Here is a 19257-nt window from a genome sequence, read left to right on the forward strand (position 1 = left end):
CAGGGGATTCCACTCCAGGATGAGATACTGACGTCTCTGTCCATATATGGATAGTATACAAACTTGCTTGAGAGACTCCTGCAGAGTCGAAACGTAGCTCTTTTATATTTGGGATGTGTTAATAAACACTATTACCTTTTTGCCACATGGATGCTGTCTTCAAGTTTGTGTATTAGTAGTCCGTCCGGATGGGATTTCTGGACATGGAATTTGCATCTCTTGAAGTGGAGATATTCCGATCAAGTGAGTGCTGTGGAAAACTTGTTAACTATATCATATATGGATAGTGACATCAAGGGCTTCCCGGGCTCATCGTTTAAAGTAGCGCTGAGCCCTGGGAGTCCTCTGTACCAATGCTGAAGCAGGGAGCTGACTGTTCCCTGCTTCAGCATTGTTGACACCGGGGGTCCGGGACATACCACCAGCCGCCCGGGACAGCGGGACACCACCTGAAATCTGGGACTGTCCCGTTGAATCCGGGCGGGTTGGGAGGTTTTCCATATGTGCAACTACACCAGGAGCCCACCACATTAAAGTGTTCTTCTCATTTAGTTTTAAATAATCGAAAATCCCATAATGTACTGAACAGAGGGGGTCCGAACACTCACCCACAGATACCTAGAGCAAAGGAGACGTTTGTGCCGTTGCGTTTCACGGTTCTTACATACCTTTCTTGCACTGAGCTCTCCTTCTTCTTTCTTCTTCTCTTTCTTCTTTCTTCCTTCTTTTTTTTTTCTTTGACCTGGTGCTCACTGCTGATTAAAAGTATGTGATCTCAAGTCTCCAACCCTTACCAATTATTCTGCCATTTTGCCAGCAACTCAACGATATTCTAATAATTCAGATGAGAAAATTATCAGTTTTTCAGCAATAGTGGTTAATTTGTAGAGCAGAAAGTGATCCAATTCAGGCTGGACAGGGGTGTGCTTTTGAGTGATGCTTGTGGCCATAGAGGGTCGGTAGCAGTCCCAATCACATTTGCTACCCTAAGGCCTCGTTTACACGAACGTATTATACGCGCGTGCGACGCGCGTGCTTTGCACGCATGTCGTACGCACCTATATTAGTCAATGGGGCTGTTTAGACGATGCGTGAATTGCGCTCATTGCGTGTGCGCAGAAAAAAACTCACGACATGTTCTATAATCGTGCGTTTTTCGCGCACTCACGCACCCATTGAAGTCAATGGGTGCGTGAAAACCACGCATGCCGCACGGAAGCACTTCCGTGCGAACTGCGTGATTCGCGCAAGAGCTGTCAAACTCCTGAATGTAAACAGAAAAGCACCACGTGCTTTTCTGTTTACAAACATCCAAACGGAGTGTCAAATTCGAGATGAGCGCCCCGAACTTCACCGGGTTCGGCCAAACTCGTTTTGACCGAAACCGGTAAAAAATGTTCGGGTACGCGACGTCAGGAGACAGTCGCTGTCCACGGTGCTGAAAGCGTTAAACTGGTTCAGCACCATGGACAGTGACTTCCGCTCCGAAAATCCATGAACCTGTAAAAAAAAAAAGACGTTCTGACTTACCGATAACTCCGGTCCGACCTCCCGGGATGACAGTTCAGTCCAAATGACAGCTGCAGCCAATCACAGGCCAAGCACAGGCTGCAGCCAATCACAGGCTGCAGCGGTCTCATGGACTGCGGCGTCATCCTGGGAGGTGGGGCCGGATGGCAAGAGAGGGACGCGTCACCAAGGCAACGGCCGGGAGCCCGGACTGGGGGAAGCAGGAAGTTCTTGGTAAGTATGAAAGTCTTTTTTTATTCACAGGTTGGTGTATATTGTGTTCGGCATTCACTGTCGAGGGTGCTGAAAGAGTTACTGCCGATCAGTTAGCTCTTTCAGCACCTTGGACAGTGACGGGCCTCGACTACCTCATCTCTATGATGGCGGCTGCGTGAAAATCACGCAGCCGCGCATCATGACACACGGAGCTGTCAAATGCCTTTTGCGCGTTTAAAACGCAACAAGGCTGCGTATACGCAGTGCATACGCCATGCATACGCGCGCAAAACGCAGCGTTTTTTGCGCGCGCAAAACGCATACGCTCGTGTAAATGAGACCTAAGGCCGGGTTTCCACGTAATGTAAACGCTGCAGAATTTTTGCAACTGAATTCTGTGCGGAAATTCTGTAGAATTTACAGTAGCAGCAAAGTAAATGAGATTTAGAAAATCGCAGAAAAGTCGTGCGTAAAGTGTTATGCGGTGTGACCTTCATTTGCTGCGGGTTCTCTGCGAAAATGATGGGTATTTGTCCCTTAGACATCAATGGGGAGCATAAATTCCGCAACGGATTTGTTTTGCTGTGGTTTTTACAGCGGAAACGCAGCAAAAACCACTAGAAATCCACAGGTGCACATATACTTTGCTATAATCAATGTTTAACGCTAAATCCGCAGGTAAAACCACGGCGGAAAAACTGCAGTGTTTCCGCAGCCATGTGAGCAGGAATACCACACTATTTGGTGCTGATTTTTGTGACAGATTTATCAGCATTTTTCTTGAGATTCTGCTGCAGATTTTCTGTTGCAGAAAACCTGCAGCGTATCCTGTGTGTGGGAACATACCCTTATGCATACTAAATTAGAAATTGTTGCTGTAGCTTAATCCAAATCCGCCACCGGCTTGTTGCCTTTGAGACATGTGAGTTGCCCACATCTTCTCTGCACCTAAAGATAATTATACTGTGAATGCAAAATGCCTTTTTCTTATGACCTCTCGTATGCAGATTTTTGACCGATAGCAAGTGGCGATAATAACAGCAAGTCGATAGGCTATGCGGCCGAACAAGCGGTGTAGTCTCGCTGCATTTCGAAAGCTAAGCTATATTTTACAGAGGGAGATGTGTTGCCGACAAGCGACTGTTTTTTTTTGTTGTGGTTTTTTTTTTGCGGGACAACGTATAGTTTTTTATGGCACCATTTAATGTATCACATAAGGTACTTGGACACTGCAAAAAAAATAATTTGTAGGGTAAAATGGGCAAAAAACAGTGATATCCTGATTCCCTGATTCTCACAGTTTTCCATGAGTACAAAGATGGCAGACCTTCATTAAGCCCACAAGTTACCATGAGGACCATCAGCACCCTGCAATCGCGTCACGGGGGAGTAGATGGCACGTCTGAGGGGGCCATTCTGTTCATTCTAACTCTTTAGATGCCGCGATCGACTGCAGCATCTAAGGGGTTGAACAGGCGGATTCGGTGATCTTTGATTCCGCCTGTTGCAGTGAGGTGTCGGCTGTATTACACAACCGACACACGCTAAGCTCGTGAGCCCGCTCCATACATCCTCTTAAAGGGAATGTGTCGCCAAATTTGTAATTTATTTTTTTTAGTAAGTTACTTATTTTTATTATATTTTCATGGTGGAAAGTATTAAAAATTAAATAATGATTTGACATGTTTTCCTAGAGGGAGCATTTCCCAGAATTACAGCAAGGTGAATCGGGCAGAGCAGCCTGACCTACAGCTGCTGTAAATGTGGGAGGGCAACGCACCCCCTCCCTATTTTTGGCTACAAGCCAGGTAAAGGTGTTTTCAAATTGCTAAGCATTGTCCAGCTCCATTTTGGGAGTGTTTTTGGCAAAAGCTACGGAACACACCAAAAGGCTAAGAATGATCAAAGTCAAGAGGGAAGCCCCTGTGGTGAATGACTTTTCAGTTGACAGGTTCACACGACGTAAAAATGCTTGATTAAGCTTCCTATTTACATCAATGGGAAAGCGCACCGTAAGTACATACAACACAATTTTTTTAAGCAAGCGTTTTAAAAGACGTGTTGCCGAAAAAAAGAAGCGTCTTGTCAATTCTTTGGCACGTGGCTTCTATGTTCTCATACAAGATTTTTATTTTTTACATTACTAACTTTATTTTTTATTTTGAAGGTTCAGCTTGTCCATTTGGACTACGTCGTAGATACGTTGGACTACTTCGGTGATCTAAGTTTTTTTTAAGAGTTTTTATTTTTTAATAAAAAAAATATTTTCTTAAGGTGTATTCAAACAGTGTGGTTTTGCCGCGTTTTCGCCATGCAGCCGAAAACCACATTGAAAAAATTGTGGCAGAAACGCACTACTTTTTGCCCTTCCCAGCCTAATAATGCCAACAGGCGGCCGCCCCAGTGCCCGTTCATCACTACAGATGGTCAGGTATTGGATCGTACCCGGCTTTTCCCGATACCCCTGGTGGCTAGCACTAAGCCCCGCCTTAGTAATAGACATTGTCAAACAGACAACTGCCATTACTAAGGCGCTAATAAAGTATTAAAAAGAACACATAAGAAAATAATTTTTATTGACATAAAAACTCCCCCACACAACCCTCTTTCACCATTTTATTTAACATTTTTAAAAAAAAAGTAGATCATCTAAGTAGTCCACCGAAACTACGACGTAGTCCAAGCAGTCCAGTGGAACCTGCAAAACAAAAAAAATAAAGTAATATGCTGTAGCTTTTTCATTCCTTGCTCCTACTGTTAATCACCATGTAGTTACACGGAGGTTCACAGTAGGAGCAAGGAACGACGGAGCAGTGGTGCTCGCCGCTGATCCTTGAAAACATCCACCATGCCGCTGTTTTGAAGGAACAGCGACGAGCAATGCTGCAGCGGCGATCACTGCTGCTCCGGCGAGCGTCACCCTCCTCCACACACACACAAATCCCCCCAAACATGCAACCACGCCACACATACACTTTACCTGCAGCCGGTCTTCTCCAAAATGGCGCCAGCTTTCCCCCTACAAACCAGCTTCTATGGGTTGCTCTGAACTGCGCGTGCGTAGTACAAAGTGAGACGGCACAAGCACAGGATGTAACGAATGGCCTATGCCCTGTAGCTGCCATATTTCATCTGTGAATGTGTCGTTAAGAGACACACACACAGATGAAATAAAACGTGGCAGCCCCCAGTAAATGAAAAAAGTGTTAAAAAAAATATTTTCAGGTGAAAAAATAAAGTACATATAAAATTTATTAAATAAAAACACAATTATTATTAAAAATAAATAAAAATCATGACGCCTTTTCTTTAATAGTTGCCATGTACATGTACGTGGTATGTCTTTAAGGGGTTAAAAAGGGTTTTACATTCTTGACCACCTTTTTAAAAGAGCGCCGATCGACAATACAGCTTGTTGTTCAGCACTCGTTTGCTCGTATGGGGATGACAATTGTTACTTACCGTCCATATAAGCTGCCATTACTTTCTCCAGGCCTTCCAGAAGATTTCTCTAGTAAAGACTTCAAACCACCTTCTGAGCCTCCCTGCATCATCGAAACGCTCTGCTGCCTCCACCAAGGTTTACTTCTGGAGGTCAAAGGCATAAAAGAACACTTTTGGAAGCCATACATACATAAGCTGTTTGATAAAAAGGTTTGTAGCAGTTCTCCATTTAGTGGATTATCTAATACCAGCGGCCCCTTGTGTGTATTTATAAGTGGCAAAATTATTAAACTTTTCATTAGAATGCAGACGTTTCGGCCTTGTTCACACAGTGCAGATTTTGCATGTATTTTTTTTAAGCCAAAATTGGATCCAGGAGAGCAGACCTAAAAGACTTTCCTTTTATATATTGCTTCTGTTTTTGTTCTTTTCCTTATTTTAGCTTAAAAAATACATGCAAAATCTGCAGCAAATCTGCATTGTGTGAACAAGGCCTTTTACGTTTGTTTCCGTTCCGTAAAGTTTCTGTTTTTTTTTTCATGGAAACAATAGCGCAGTCGACAGCACTATTGTTTCCTTGAAAAAAAACCTGAAACTTTACGGAACATTAAGAAACAGAAATGGAAGCCTTACCATGGAAATCAATGGTAATGCAAACGGAAGCCATAGTTTCCATTCATCGATTCCTTCAACGGAAATGTTGAGAACTGTGAATCTATGGAATAGTCACCGCAGGAGCCGTCACAGCAGGGACAGTAGATGGCTTTAAAACGGGCTTAGATCATTTCCTAGAACAAAAGAATATTAGCTCCTATGTGTAGAAATTTTTACCTTCCCTTTTCCCATCCCTTGGTTGAACTTGATGGACGTGTCTTTTTTCTACCGTACTGACTATGTGACTATGTAACCCGAACACTGATGTGAACAGGCCCTTAGAGCGGTCCTCTAGTTAAACATAATTTACACCACTCGGTGTTTGCACCTGTTGGAGATGCTATTCTTCATTTGTAGGAGAGTTACAAAAACCGTCTGTGGAAAGACTCCATGTTCCCACCTGATTTCCATAAAAGACCTGCTGTAGTATGGAGGCAGTGTGGCGTAATTCAGAGGGGTTATGCATCTTTTAATGGAAAAAGGAGTATCCCGGAGACAGACCATGATGAGGGGGCTTCTAGATATAGATGTATGATAGGCCCTGTTCACATCGGCATCGTGGCTTCTGTTTATAATTGAAGCCATGAAACCGTGCCGGATTTGTCATACATTGGATGCCACTGGCGTCTGACTGACCCCCACTGCCATATAATTGGGTATGTCAGGTTTCCGTCTTGGTTTCAGTAGTTTTGAATGGAAAAATAGAACTGCCTGCACCGCTATTCTTCCCATCAAAATTTGTGGCTCAGAACGGAGCCTCCGACACAAATGTGAACATGACCTTAGAGCACTTTGTTTTCACTTGTAGTCTCTGGCCAGTTAAGTATCACTGGAGAGCAGTCATTTGAGCAGTTTACTTGTTTGTTTCTCACATCCCAACGCGTCAGCTTGTCATTGTGCCTATTAGTACCAGGCATCGGTGTCCTCTAACCTCACACGGCTTTACCATCTTATCAAGAAGCTTCGCTGTTTTTTTTTCTTTGAGGGGGGGGGGGTACATTGATCCCAGCATTTGGAGAGGAAAAGGAATAACGTATGTTATCACTGCAGTGCCAGCCACACGGGCCCCATTGCCATGACCGCTTCAGTGCCCACAGAGCCAGTTACAGAAGTATAATGTCTTCTACACACCCACACTGATCCAAGTTAGAAAGTGAGAGGTTACATGTCACTGGCGGCCCACATCTGTGTCCGAGAAAAGCATCGGAGGAAGAAGTCAAGATAGAAGCATGGCACATGCCCGATCTATTCTGCCTGCTCATTACAAGAATAGTGTTAATACTATAGTCTGTGCATGATGGCCACTATATGCTGCATAGAAGGAAACTCCTGTATAGAGAAGCCTAGAAGGCTTGGCAGGTAAACTTTGATATAGAGAACACCAATATATTTCGCTCTGTAATAACTCCATTGTAGCATTCGCTTTTCTTGGCCGTCTCTTACTTTCAGATTCTAAATATATCATCCTTTTCTAGGACTTTGCAGAACATTGCATAGATATATTGAGAACTTCTATATTGGAGTATGACACCAGCACACATCCAGGGGTGGTCCTACCTTCTATCTACTCCACTAGAGGTTCAGATTTGTCATGTGATTTCCAGAATAAACAGCGATAGTCAGGGCAGGTTCACACGTGGTGGAATTGTTGTGGAATTCCGCTGCGGACAGTCCGCAGTGCCAGGCCGTTTTTTACATTTGTTTCTATACATTTTTAGGAAAGTTAGTTCAGACGTTGCAGAAAACTCCGCTGCGGGCCATAGGCTGCAGTGCGAAATTTTCCCTCCGCAGCATGCACTGTCTGCTGCGGAGAAGCAGAATTTCACTGCGTATTTCATCCTTTGCAATGCAAAAACTGAAATCTGTGGCAAGTCCGCTGTGTTTTCTGCAACGTCTGAATTACCTGTCAAATATCGGTGCAGATTCGTTGCGTAATTGCCCCAAATCTGCACCAACATTTGCTGCAAAAAAACTCTGCCATGTCTGAACGTGCCCTAATAGGTTGTATCTTTGATCCTGCAGGTGCTGAAAGGAAAATCGGAATCGCTTACAGGATTTTTGGACCCAGGACATTTTGCAGACAGTTTGTAAGTGTTATTTTGTCTTGTATGTTGTGTTCAGTGGTGAAAAACAAAGAGTCATCCAGCACCTCCTCTATTGTTCTGCAGGAAAGCCATCAATAAGGCCTATGAGGTGTTTGTTCTTTCTGCTGGTCATCTGGACGAGCGAGTCTTTCTGGAGGATGCAGAGGAAGAGATTGGAAGCGTAGGCCGTTGTCTGAATCCTGGGCTGGAAGCGGAGTCTGCAGAGAGGGCACAAGTGTCGTACCATTTACAACAGCACTTTGACAGGGTAAATATAGCAGCTAATAGACAGCAGGGACATGTTTTTGCATTCCTCATAAGAAGATGAATCTCACAGGTAAGGGTATGTTCACACGCAGTGGTTTCAGACGTAATTCGGGCCGTTTACACCTCGAATTACGCCTGAAAAAACGGCACCAATACGCCTCCAAACATCTGCTCATTGCTTGCAATGGGATTTACGGTGTTCTGTTCCCACGAGGCTTAATTTTACGCGTCGCTGTCAAAATACGGCGCGTAAAAAGACGCCCGCGAAAAAGTAGTGCAGGTTACTTTTTGGGGCGTATTGAAAAACAGATCCAATAACAGCCGTAAATTACGCCGCGAAAAACGCGAGTTGTTACAAAAATGTCTGAAAATCCGTATTTTCAGACGTTTTTTGCTAAGCGTGTGAACATACCCTAACGGTTGTCCCCCCTGGCTTGCAGCAGGACGAGTCATCTGAGTATAAAGAATGGGATTTATTTTAGAAGTGACTCTTTGGAGAAATAGATAAGAATGTGCATGCATTTGCCCTTCCACAACATACTGCAACCAGTTAGACTCCAAATTACATGCTGAGGATGGAGCCCAGAAGTCTCTAGCAAATTGAGATAAGGAAGGGGTAGCCTGAGGTTGTCATCAGGGTCCTGCGATATGCTGGCGCCAGGGGTATTGGATGCTAGCCTTTTACATTTTGAGGGACTCCTTGCTCTTTGGGTGGCACAGTGGCCCTGGAAGGAGAAGTGTGGGGCACTGACCTGCATTGGGTGTTGAAAATCATTCTGCTGATGGTTGGAACGGGCATCTTGCCTCCTGACTGCATGGCATGAGCACTGCCATGTGGCTGTAGAGTACTTCCCTCGTTCCTGACTGGCTGCCACTGGTAGTGATATCTATGATGTACAGGGTGCTATGTCGCATATAATTAAGGTGAAACTGGTGATCGGAAATCTCTCCCGTTTCTGGGATTTGAAACTACTAGCCATGTTGTGATACTGCTGGCAATGGCGGCAGAATTGCAGACTGGGTCTGCTCGCCGCAAGAAGTAGGAGTCCAATTGGGGGAGGAGAGGAGCAGTGTCTGGTCTGGTAGGTGGTGCTTTTCCCCATATATGGTCCCCGATAAAGCTGGATGAGGCCGTTAAGTTAATTGCGCAGGCTAGAACTTCGCTCTCAAGTGTCCGTTCACTTAGGCTGCTAGCCACAGCACCCCCCTCCCACTTTTTGAGCAGCATGAACACTGGGCAGTCTATGCCCCATTATCCTGTGAAGGAAACAGAAAAAATTAATAAAGCCTATAGGGACGCAGCCTAATTTAGAGTTCAGGATTTGTTTTCTCATTCATATTGCCTACACTTGATATGTCAATGCCCAGAAGCGAGACGTCCCATCCATCCTCTATAGCCACGTTTTTCGCATGCACTAGGTGCAACACTAAATTCCAATACAGTCAATCTGACTCCCTGTGTCCTCAAACCCGCCATCCGCAGCCTCGCCTCCCGGGTCGTTCTCCACATGCCCTGAATTTTCGGAGCCGGAATGAACATGTTCTTTGTCTCTGGTGTGTCTGACCTTACCAAGGTCATTCAATCAGTGATGGGCAGCAGACTAATCCCCTGCCTCGAGGTTACCATCTGCACCTCAGTCTGATGACATCCCTTGTGGTAGAGGATCCCAAGCGTCCAGGACAGAGAACTCCGTCTACGTTCTCTATCGTCAGCTTATCCTATCACCTCTGCCGGACGTTACTCTTACGTGTTCTCCCATAAAGGTGAAGACTTATCACGTGTAAGACTCTGATTCAGGCTTAGGTGCCTGGACAGGTCCAAAATAGCTTCCATGATGGCAGCTTTATCTCTGCTTTCTGGGAGATGCTTCACATTGAGGCTCCTGCACCCTCCACAAGTGTTTGCCTTTTCACATGAACAAACATTTATCCAAACAAACTTTCACAATGTCCACCAAGACAGGAGTTTCTCCCACTACAAGCATCTGGATCTGATATTTTTTTTCCAGATGACCTCCTATCCAAATGGACTACTTTTCCTAAGGTAGTCACTTCGGTCTCGCACATGGCAAAGGCTTCCACTATCCCCATGGCAGACGATAAGTCTTTCCATGACCCGTTGGTTAATCACTTGGCCAAGTTGTCCCATTGAAGCTGGGGGTTCGGCCCTCATGTCTGTCTTTCCGTCCGCATGTGTCCGCAAAGCTGTCGTGGAATGGACACCGCCTCTTCCAGGGCATTTTGTCTGGAGCTGAATTGGCTGATCTGTCTCATCAAATTTCATATGTAGCCGATCCAGATTCTAAGCGTGCTTATACAGGTTTTCATCTCTCTGGCTTCCGCCTCTTTGGTTCACGATGGTACGGAATAATTTCTGAGGCTACTGAAGGCAAGAGTTCTCATTTGCCTTTAGAATAGACCTTCAGGTGTCCCAAAAAATCAGGTCTTTTGGTTTTAATCGTTTCTGCGTTTCTACAGCTTTTGTTCTGCAGGAAAACCGATACAACAGGACACAAAGAAACCAGGATTCAGATCACATCCTTCCTTGCGCCTACGCCCTCAGTCCTCCAAGACTGGTGGTACACCTTTGTCTGAAGCTCAGCCCCAAGTGAGGCCTGCTCAGGTAAGGAGAGCAGGCTTTTTCTCTTTCAACAATCTTGAATCAGACACATCTCCGACTCATGAGTCCGCTAAGAAGTCTCTACAAGCTATAAAACATAGTGTTCCATTCCCACCAGTGTTTGGGGGGGGGGGGGGTTCTATCCGTTCCACCAAGGCACCCTGCCTTTTTTTTTTTTTTCCTGGGCAATGGATTCTCTTCTCCAAGGAGTAATTGGCCCATTTCCTCAGGAGGAAATATTCTGGGGCATTCAATCTGGATCCAGTCGGACAATGGCACAGAGGTTGTTTACTTGAACCACCTGTACGGGACCAGAAGTTCAGCGTCGTTTGGCTTCGAAGCCTGACATTCAGACCTTTTTCTCCTTCTCGTCATCCCACTACTCCGTGGAACCTCTACCTGGTCCTTGAAGCGACGGAATCTGCTCTTTTTGAGCCTCTAAGTGAGTTTTCTTGGAAGGTGGCTTTTTTTGGTGGCTGTCGTTTCCATCAGATAGGTGTCTGAATTGGCAGCTCTCTGTTTTGCCATTATAGTTTTCTAGTGCTTCACCAGGATAAGGCAGTCATCTGTCCAGTTCCCTCCTTCCTGCCGAAGGTGGTATCCTCCTTTTCATCTGAATGAGAATATTGTGCTTCCTACAATCTGTCCCTTCGCCTTCCCATCCTAGGGAACACTCTCTAGTCTAGATCATCTGGATGTGGTAAATCTTAAGATTTACTTGTTTAAACATCCTTTTTCCACCAGTCTGATTTTCTTTTGATCATCACAAAAGATTGCCTTTTTTTATTTTTTATTATCTGTAAAATCTTTCTTGCTGAGCTCATCAGGGGACACCACTTCCAAACAGGTGTTTTTTTTTTCTAGGCATTAATGATTTACTGGATGGGTTCCTCTTGCTCTCGGTTCTGACCAATTAAGAGTTTAGTTCTATGTTATTGTTTTACTTTCTGTTGGCTTCTCTTTGCTCCTACTTCTAGTGTACAAACTGGTTAGCTCAGTGTCTGCAGGAGGAGTATAGGCCATGCAGGGGGAGCTTACACTTTTTGCTTAGTGTCCGCCCCCTAGTGGCAGCAGCGTATACCCACAGTCTCTTGTGTCCCCCAATGAACTCGGCAAGAAATGGATTTTAGAAGTGAGAAGAAAAAAATCCTCTTTTTGTTAGCCTTATTTTGGGCTGTTGACCTGGAGGAGCTCCATCTTTTTATATACTTCAGGCCAATTCTGTATGGATTAGGGGTGTGTGAAGATGCGTTTGCTAATGGGTTATTTCTACTTGGTCTTCTGTCATTCCCCATTAAATTACTGTTTTATTAAAAAAATTATATAAAAACATGCTCGATTATCAGACGTTTTGAATTATTGAATGCCACATTAGAGGATTTAACTGTACGCATATATTCAGCCTCCTAAAGTCAGTATCCAGAAGTTAATTGACCTGTAGAATGTTTTACAGTATTTTTGTACTGTACAACAGAGTATTTTGAGGTTCATCCCCTTTTGTATCTCTGCAGATGAAGTCATTGCGGATATCCACTCCACTTACTAGTCTGAAATACGTTAAGGAAAGTTCTTCTTACCAGACTCCTGTCTCAAGTGCTACATACAACGTCAGTCGCCTGTATGCTATTCTATCTGGACTGAAAGCTGCCCCCAGTGTGAAACTGCAACAGATGTTAAGGTTAGGCCTCACTTATTACAAACACAAAGGCCAAACATTGAATTTATCGCATGTAAATTCTAAATACTTGTCGTTGTTGAGACCGTTTTAAATTATTTAGTAGTTGAGCCCTATTTTCATATTCTCATCCATGGGCTAAATGCAAGTGAGTCGAGTTTATCTAACCTAATTTACACGCAGCGTAAAAATCCACACCAATTTTAGGACATGCTGCAAAAATGACAGTCCATTTCATACCGGACCGGATTTTGCAGCAGATTACACCCATAGTTCTATAATGTGAGAAATCATTACTAAATAACCCAAGCTATAATCCATGCAGGTCTACGTGTGGTTTTTCTGGGTTCTCCTAGTATTTGCTTGTCAGTAAACAATACATATGTTTTGTAGCTCCTGTTCCAGAAACCCCTCACAAACCATTTCTAAGTGCCTGAAGGAAATGTTTGATGTGTTTTGTGAGCACACCGTGTCAGAAGGTGGAGAGAGTCCGCACTGTAAAGGTATGGTTCATGCTCTATTACATTTGCTTTGCACAGCCCCCTGAATTCCGGTTCCAAGGGATTTAATGGGTTTGTGGCTATTTTTGTGTTAGCCCTCTTATTTATTAACAATAAGAAGGATTTTAAATTAATTAATGACGTAAACATTGCATCAGCACTCCGTATGTATATAGCCTCCCACCCCCGCCTGTGCAGTGTATGCGACATTGCACAGAAACGGTAGTGTCACATACTGACACAATATGGACACCCGACACGTTGCATAGACTAGGAGGGAGGGGAAGGCGATGTCCGATATTTATTGTCTATACACGGAATATGTGATAAATGTTAGATCACTGGACCCTCCACTGATCACTCGTACTGGAATCCTGAGTCTCCTGTTCATCCTCATCAGCATGTCAGCGGTTGGCATGGAGCAGCGGTTGAGCATGTGTGCTGCCACTCCATAAATAGTTGATGAGGTTGAAAAAAGACATACGACCATCAAGTCCAATCTGTAATCCTACTGGCTTGATCCAAATGAAGCCAAAAACCTCTATAATGGCAAGCAGAATAAATCCCTGATCAACGTTTCATCTCCAGAATATAATACAAATCACTCGTAAAATTATATTTCAAGAAAGGCATCCAGGCTCCTCTTAGTGTTGTTAAATGAATCAACCATCACAACATCTTGTGGCTCACTGCTCTTACAGTAAAGAATGCCCATCTATCATGATGGTAAAACCGTCTTTCCTCTAGACATAGATGATGCCCCCTTTTCATGGTTATAGGAATAAAAAGAACATTGGAAAAAGTTGGCTTCGTGTATGGACAGTACAGAGGTTTGTTTAAACGGAATAACCCCAAGTTTAATAACCTGTTTTAGTAATGCAATCCATCCATTACCTTGGTTGCCCTCCTCTGCACCCGCTTACTTCAGGTATGTCCTTCTTTTTCACAGGTACTGAAAATTGTATACAAATCGCTAGTCAGACCACACATGCAACACATGACTAGAATATAATTTTGCCTCTTCACAATGTTCCATCTATGCCTCTTTTGATGAATCCCATAATCTAATTTGCCTTGACAGCAGTTGCCTATTTTCCAGGCTAATTCTTTTTTACCCCTTTTTAAATATTTGCACCATATTTGCTATGCGCCAGTCTCATTGAACAGACCCTGTCACTAGAATCCTGAAATAATGGTCTGTCTATCACGGTACGTAATACCTCCAGCACTCGGGAGTGTATGCCAATGTCTATTGTAGTGTTTAAGTCCACAAAATGGCAGGCTTTGGAGTAGATGCATCCTAGAGTCTGATGGCCCATGTCTATGCCTGGAATATCCGATTATGTTGATTGAATGAAAGTACTGGCGCTTGCAGATACAGATGCCTCCTAGATACAAGAACACATTTGGAACTGGAATATGTATGTTTTATTTTAGCATTTAATATACATACATCCTTCATTCCTTTCTAAAATATGATCGTTTTTGTGAAACAATGTTTCAATTTAAACCTTACATTTGTTTCAGACATTGCAAAGAAATACTTCAGGCTGGCCGAGGCGCTGTATTATAAGGTTGTGGAATCTGTTGTTGACCGTGAAAAGAAACGTCTGGGAGATGCGGATTTGTCTGTAAGTAAAATGATCGATTTTACACGGCCCTCGCCACTTCTGTGAGATGAGCATGTCCTCCCAAAAGGGAGCGGAGCAACAGCGGCCCAACAAATTTATTCTCATTTACGCCAGGAAACTGATTTCACTCTATGGGGCATAGCAAGGTTGAGGCCGATGTGGGGCACTGTACATTGCCAACAACATGCCCATCGGGCAATTTATAAATAAAATATATATATAAATGTAAAATCTGTTATGTCCCCACTCTTCTTCTTCTCCGCTCTGACGTGAGTATACTTTTATTTTATGTCCTATGGGAGGGAGAATGGTTGATGCACGGCTGCGGTTTATTAAGATTGGCGCCAGTCTTATTAAATCTCCCCCACACTGTTCGTGTAAAATGACCAATCGGGTTTGTCAAGAAATCTATATTTATTAGCAGTGTTCTAGGGTGAATAAAATAGTGTATCCTTCATAACCTTATTGTAATTGACTATTTTCTTAAAGGGGTTCTCTGAGATAAGAAAAAGGATCCACTTAAATCCAGAAACAGCGCCACGCCTACCCATGCGCTGTGTCTAGTAATGCAGCACAACCCCATGTAAGTGAACGTGGCTGAGCTCCATATCAGATACAGCCCATGAGCAGATGTGATGCTTATTTTGGAAAGAAAATAGATCCTTTCTTCTAAGGGTATATTCACACGCAGCGTCAAAAACGTCTCAAAATACAGAGCTGTTTTCAAGAGAAAACCGCTCCTGATTTTCAGACGTTTTTTGTGCCACTCGCGATTTTCACGACCGTTTTTGGAGCTTTTTTTCAATAGAGTCTATGGAAAACGGCTCCAAAAAGTCCCAAGAAGTGTCCTGCACTTTTTCGCGGCTGTTTTTTTTACGCTAAAAAAACCGCTCCGTCGGAACAGAACGCCGTTTTCCTATTGAAATCAATGGGCAGATGCTTGAAGGAGTTCTGCTTCCGATTTTTCGGCCGTTTACGGCCTGAAAAACGGCCGAAAATAGGCCGTGTGAACATACCCTAATAATGGACAACTACTTGGGGACCAGCAACCATTTTATCTTGAGCTCCTTCCACTCCCTGCAGCATTTGTTCCTAAGCAATGGCACAGGCATATTCTAAGCTTATGACAGCCCGCAAAAATATTAATTACAGGGACTTATGGACTCATAATAATAAACATCTAATACAAAAGTGAAGTTTTGGTTTATGGCAAGTCCTGTATTATGTCCACATGTCGTGTAATTTTATTGGCAGAATTTTTCAATTAGGCTGAGTTAATTTTGAGGGTATGTGCACACGTAAACTGCATTTACGTCTGAAATTACAGAGCTGTTTTCTCCCGTAATTTCAGACGTAAAAGCTCCTCCTCGGATTTTGTGAGGCGTCATTGACGGCCGTAATTTAGAGCTGTTCTTCATTGAATTCAATGAAGAACGGCTCAAATTATGTCCAAAGAAGTGTCCTGCATATAATGTATATAAGTGCCCTGCACTTCTTTTGACGAGGCTGTATTTTTACGCGTCGTCGTTTGACAGCTGTCAAACGACAACGCGAAAATGACAGGTCGTCGGCACAGTACGTCGGCAAACCCATTCAAATGAATGGGCAGATGTTTGCCGACGTATTGTAGCCCTATTTTCAGGTGTAAAACGAGGAATAATACGCCTCGTTTACGCCTGAAAATAGGTCGTGTGAACCCAGCCTAATTGTAATTTCCACATTAGATCAGTGTTACTGACATGTTGACCCTATCTCTTGTTTTTTGCAGAATATACTGGAGCAAGAGATCTTTCACAAGTCCCTCATCGCTTGCTGCCTTGAAATTATCGTCTTTTCTTACAAACCCCCTGGCACCTTCCCACGAATAATAGTCCTGTTTGACTTGTCACCCTACCATTTTTACAAGGTACATATAGAAAGTTAGAAAATAAATGATGATGGATATTGCATCACTGTCTTGTATAATAAATTGACCTGCAGTGTGGAATTTAAATCCGCAGCATGTCAATTTACGCTGCGTTTTCTGTTGCGGGTTTTCCCCATTGTTGCGGGTTTTGCATCCCCATTGAATTCAGAGAGCCAAGTGTTGTGACTTTTGCGGCGGAATGCGCCGCAAAAATCACAACTCAGGAAAAAAATAAATAATCATATTTACCCAGAACACTCTCTTTCCTGCAGTCCGGTCTCCTGGGAGGACGTTGCAACCCATGTGACCGCTGCAATGTCATCGTAGGAGGCAGGACTACGTCCAGAGAAGGGGGAGGGGGCAAGTATGAACTTTTTTTTTTTTGAACGAACACACACACACACACACACCTGTGTGTGTTCTCGCAGGAGGGAACACAGCGCCAGCCGCCCTGACACTGTCCGTAGCTGATTGGACAGTGTCAGAGCGAAGACCTCATGCCCCCTTGCCATTTAGTTAGATAGAAACGCCCCATTGACAGTTCAGGGGCTGTTTTACATATCGGGCGCCAAATATATCAGATCATGTTCATGAAGCCCTGCCCATTACATTCTGCACTCAAATGCACATCTATGGGCAGGTGAAAGGTTCTCTTTAAGTAAATGTTGTCCTTTTAAACACCTACAGGTTTCCTTTCACATAAATCATCCACTTCTCCCGCACAGACTGTTACAATCTATCAGCTTTTAAAGCGCATCATTTTAATGTTTCACTTTTTATTCTATGGTTAGAAGTGATATATGCAGAAGTTCGATGAATTCGAAACATGATCGATAGGGTCAAGTATCTATGGCCATCAATTCAGATTTTACTTTTTTTTTTTTTTTTTCTTGCTAGGTGATTGAGCTAGTCATCAAGGCAGAAGATGGTTTATGTCGAGAAGTTGTAAAACACCTAAACCAGATTGAAGAGCAGATTCTAGAGAGCATGGCGTGGACTCACAACTCCCCTCTGTGGGACAAGATTAGAGACAACGATGGCAAGGTTCCTCTCTGTGAAGAGGTACAAGAATATTACCAATTTCTGGGAACTACACTCTGGTATTTCATATTGGCTTCAACCCCAGAAGTCTCAAACACGCTTGGTTCGTTGGTAGTAACCCAATTGTGGTTTTGTTTTTCTTCCCAGGTTATGCACCCACATCATTTTGAAGGAGCTGTTGGCATACCAAACGCTGTTCCTCTTACTTCAAGACGAGTGAATGAGATCCGAGCAGATGCGTCTAGTGTAGGGAGAAGTGAGTGAGGATGACATGAAACAGTTTATATAGTAATACGATCTGCGCCATGTAAACGAGCCCATATCAATGAGACCGCTCATTGACCCCAGCTCGTTTTCTCCTTTCCCAGGGAGCCATGATCAGTGATGTATGGGGACGAGCGCTCGTTACTAGATCCTTCGTCCCCATACACTTCCATCATGTTGGTAGCACAGCTCCCTGTTTACCCAAGATGTGCTGCCGCCAACAATAACATTTATTGCTGACTAAACAAGCAGATCAGGCTGATTGTTGGCCTGTTTACACAGGGTGATGATCGGGAACGAGTAATTGGCCCATGTAAAAAGGCCTATAGGCAATAATCTCTAGGGGTATATTTTTAACATTGTTTTCTGGGCACGTACATTTTCTCTTTGGACAGCAGACTTTGTTCCTACAGCTCATAATATATATTTATATCTCTCTTTACTCCTTTTAGACCTCTCCTCTTCCTCGCCTACCTTGTTTGACCGATATAGTTCACCTTTAGCTGGCACAGCACGCCGCCGTCTCTTCAGGGACTCAGATAGCCCATCTGAAGAAGGGAGTCCATCACAAGCATCTCCACATTCCACTGCGGAGTCGACTCCCTCACCTGTTCCTGGGCAGACGCTAGTGACAATGGCGACTGCTACAGTAACCGCAAATAATGGGCAAACACTCACTATACCTGTACAAGGTGAGACATACAGAAGCAGGGCCTGCATGCCATTGGAGCATCATTTTGTAAGCTATTGGACGATCCTATAAAAAAAGTCTTTGACGATGTGGGAAAGCTGAATGACAACGGACTTTTTCTCCTTTTATTATCCTACCATCAGGTATTGCTAATGAGAACGGAGGGATCACATTTTTTCCGGTGCAGGTCAGCGTGAGTGGACAAGCCCGTGGTGTAACTAGTTCCATTCAGCCACTCACAGCCCAGGCTCTTGCTGGCCCAATGACCACGCAGCAGATGCAGGTTGCAGGACAAGTAACTGTCCCTCCGGTCCCAGTTTCTCCAGGACAGCAAAATGTGAGCAGCAAATTGAAGAAAGTCTGTTCTCTGGCTCTGTTCTGTAGGAGGGTAAGAGAAACTTCTCAGTACATGAGTGGAATTGGAAATAAATAAAACAAATTACACAAAAAGTACCACATACCTTCTATACTTCGAGGTCATCTTTATAACATGTAACTTCTTTGTATGGATTATTCCCTATTGATGGTTGCTTACACTCAAGGCCCTATTACACGTGCCAATGATTGGGCAAATGACTAGCGTACATATGAACGCTCGCTCCCGATATTTGCCCTGTGTAATCAGGGCAACGATCAGCTGATGTACGAGCAAACGCTCGTTCATTGGATAATTTGTTTTTTTATGCGGCACATCTCCCTGTGAGATGAAAATGTATGGGGATGAGCAATCTGAGTAACGAGCATTCCTCCCCATA

The 19257-nt window shown here is 43.8% G+C and overlaps 1 protein-coding gene and 1 long non-coding RNA gene across 4 annotated transcripts in view; one reads left to right on the forward strand and one right to left on the reverse strand.

Moving 5' to 3' along the window:
* Positions 1–19257, forward strand: part of RBL2 (RB transcriptional corepressor like 2) — a 65948-nt gene that overhangs the window by 24448 nt on the left and 22243 nt on the right. The window contains exons 6-16 of one of the 2 annotated variants that reach the window (XM_075837533.1): positions 5219–5379; positions 7846–7910; positions 7992–8175; positions 12306–12472; positions 12863–12972; positions 14497–14600; positions 16369–16506; positions 17404–17568; positions 17695–17803; positions 18264–18503; positions 18646–18890. In XM_075837533.1, the coding sequence (XP_075693648.1) occupies positions 5219–5379; positions 7846–7910; positions 7992–8175; positions 12306–12472; positions 12863–12972; positions 14497–14600; positions 16369–16506; positions 17404–17568; positions 17695–17803; positions 18264–18503; positions 18646–18890 (1688 nt within the window). The remainder of the gene's footprint in view (positions 1–5218; positions 5380–7845; positions 7911–7991; positions 8176–12305; positions 12473–12862; positions 12973–14496; positions 14601–16368; positions 16507–17403; positions 17569–17694; positions 17804–18263; positions 18504–18645; positions 18891–19257) is intronic. The other variant, XM_075837534.1, reaches the window with a different exon arrangement.
* Positions 17315–19257, reverse strand: part of LOC142660724 (uncharacterized) — a 69652-nt gene continuing 67709 nt past the window's right edge. For both annotated transcript variants that reach the window (XR_012850559.1, XR_012850558.1), the window contains one exon: positions 17315–18880. This is a non-coding gene — a long non-coding RNA (uncharacterized LOC142660724). The remainder of the gene's footprint in view (positions 18881–19257) is intronic.

Source organism: Rhinoderma darwinii, chromosome 9 (genome assembly GCF_050947455.1).
Source record: "Rhinoderma darwinii isolate aRhiDar2 chromosome 9, aRhiDar2.hap1, whole genome shotgun sequence".
Lineage (NCBI taxonomy): Eukaryota > Metazoa > Chordata > Amphibia > Anura > Rhinodermatidae > Rhinoderma > Rhinoderma darwinii.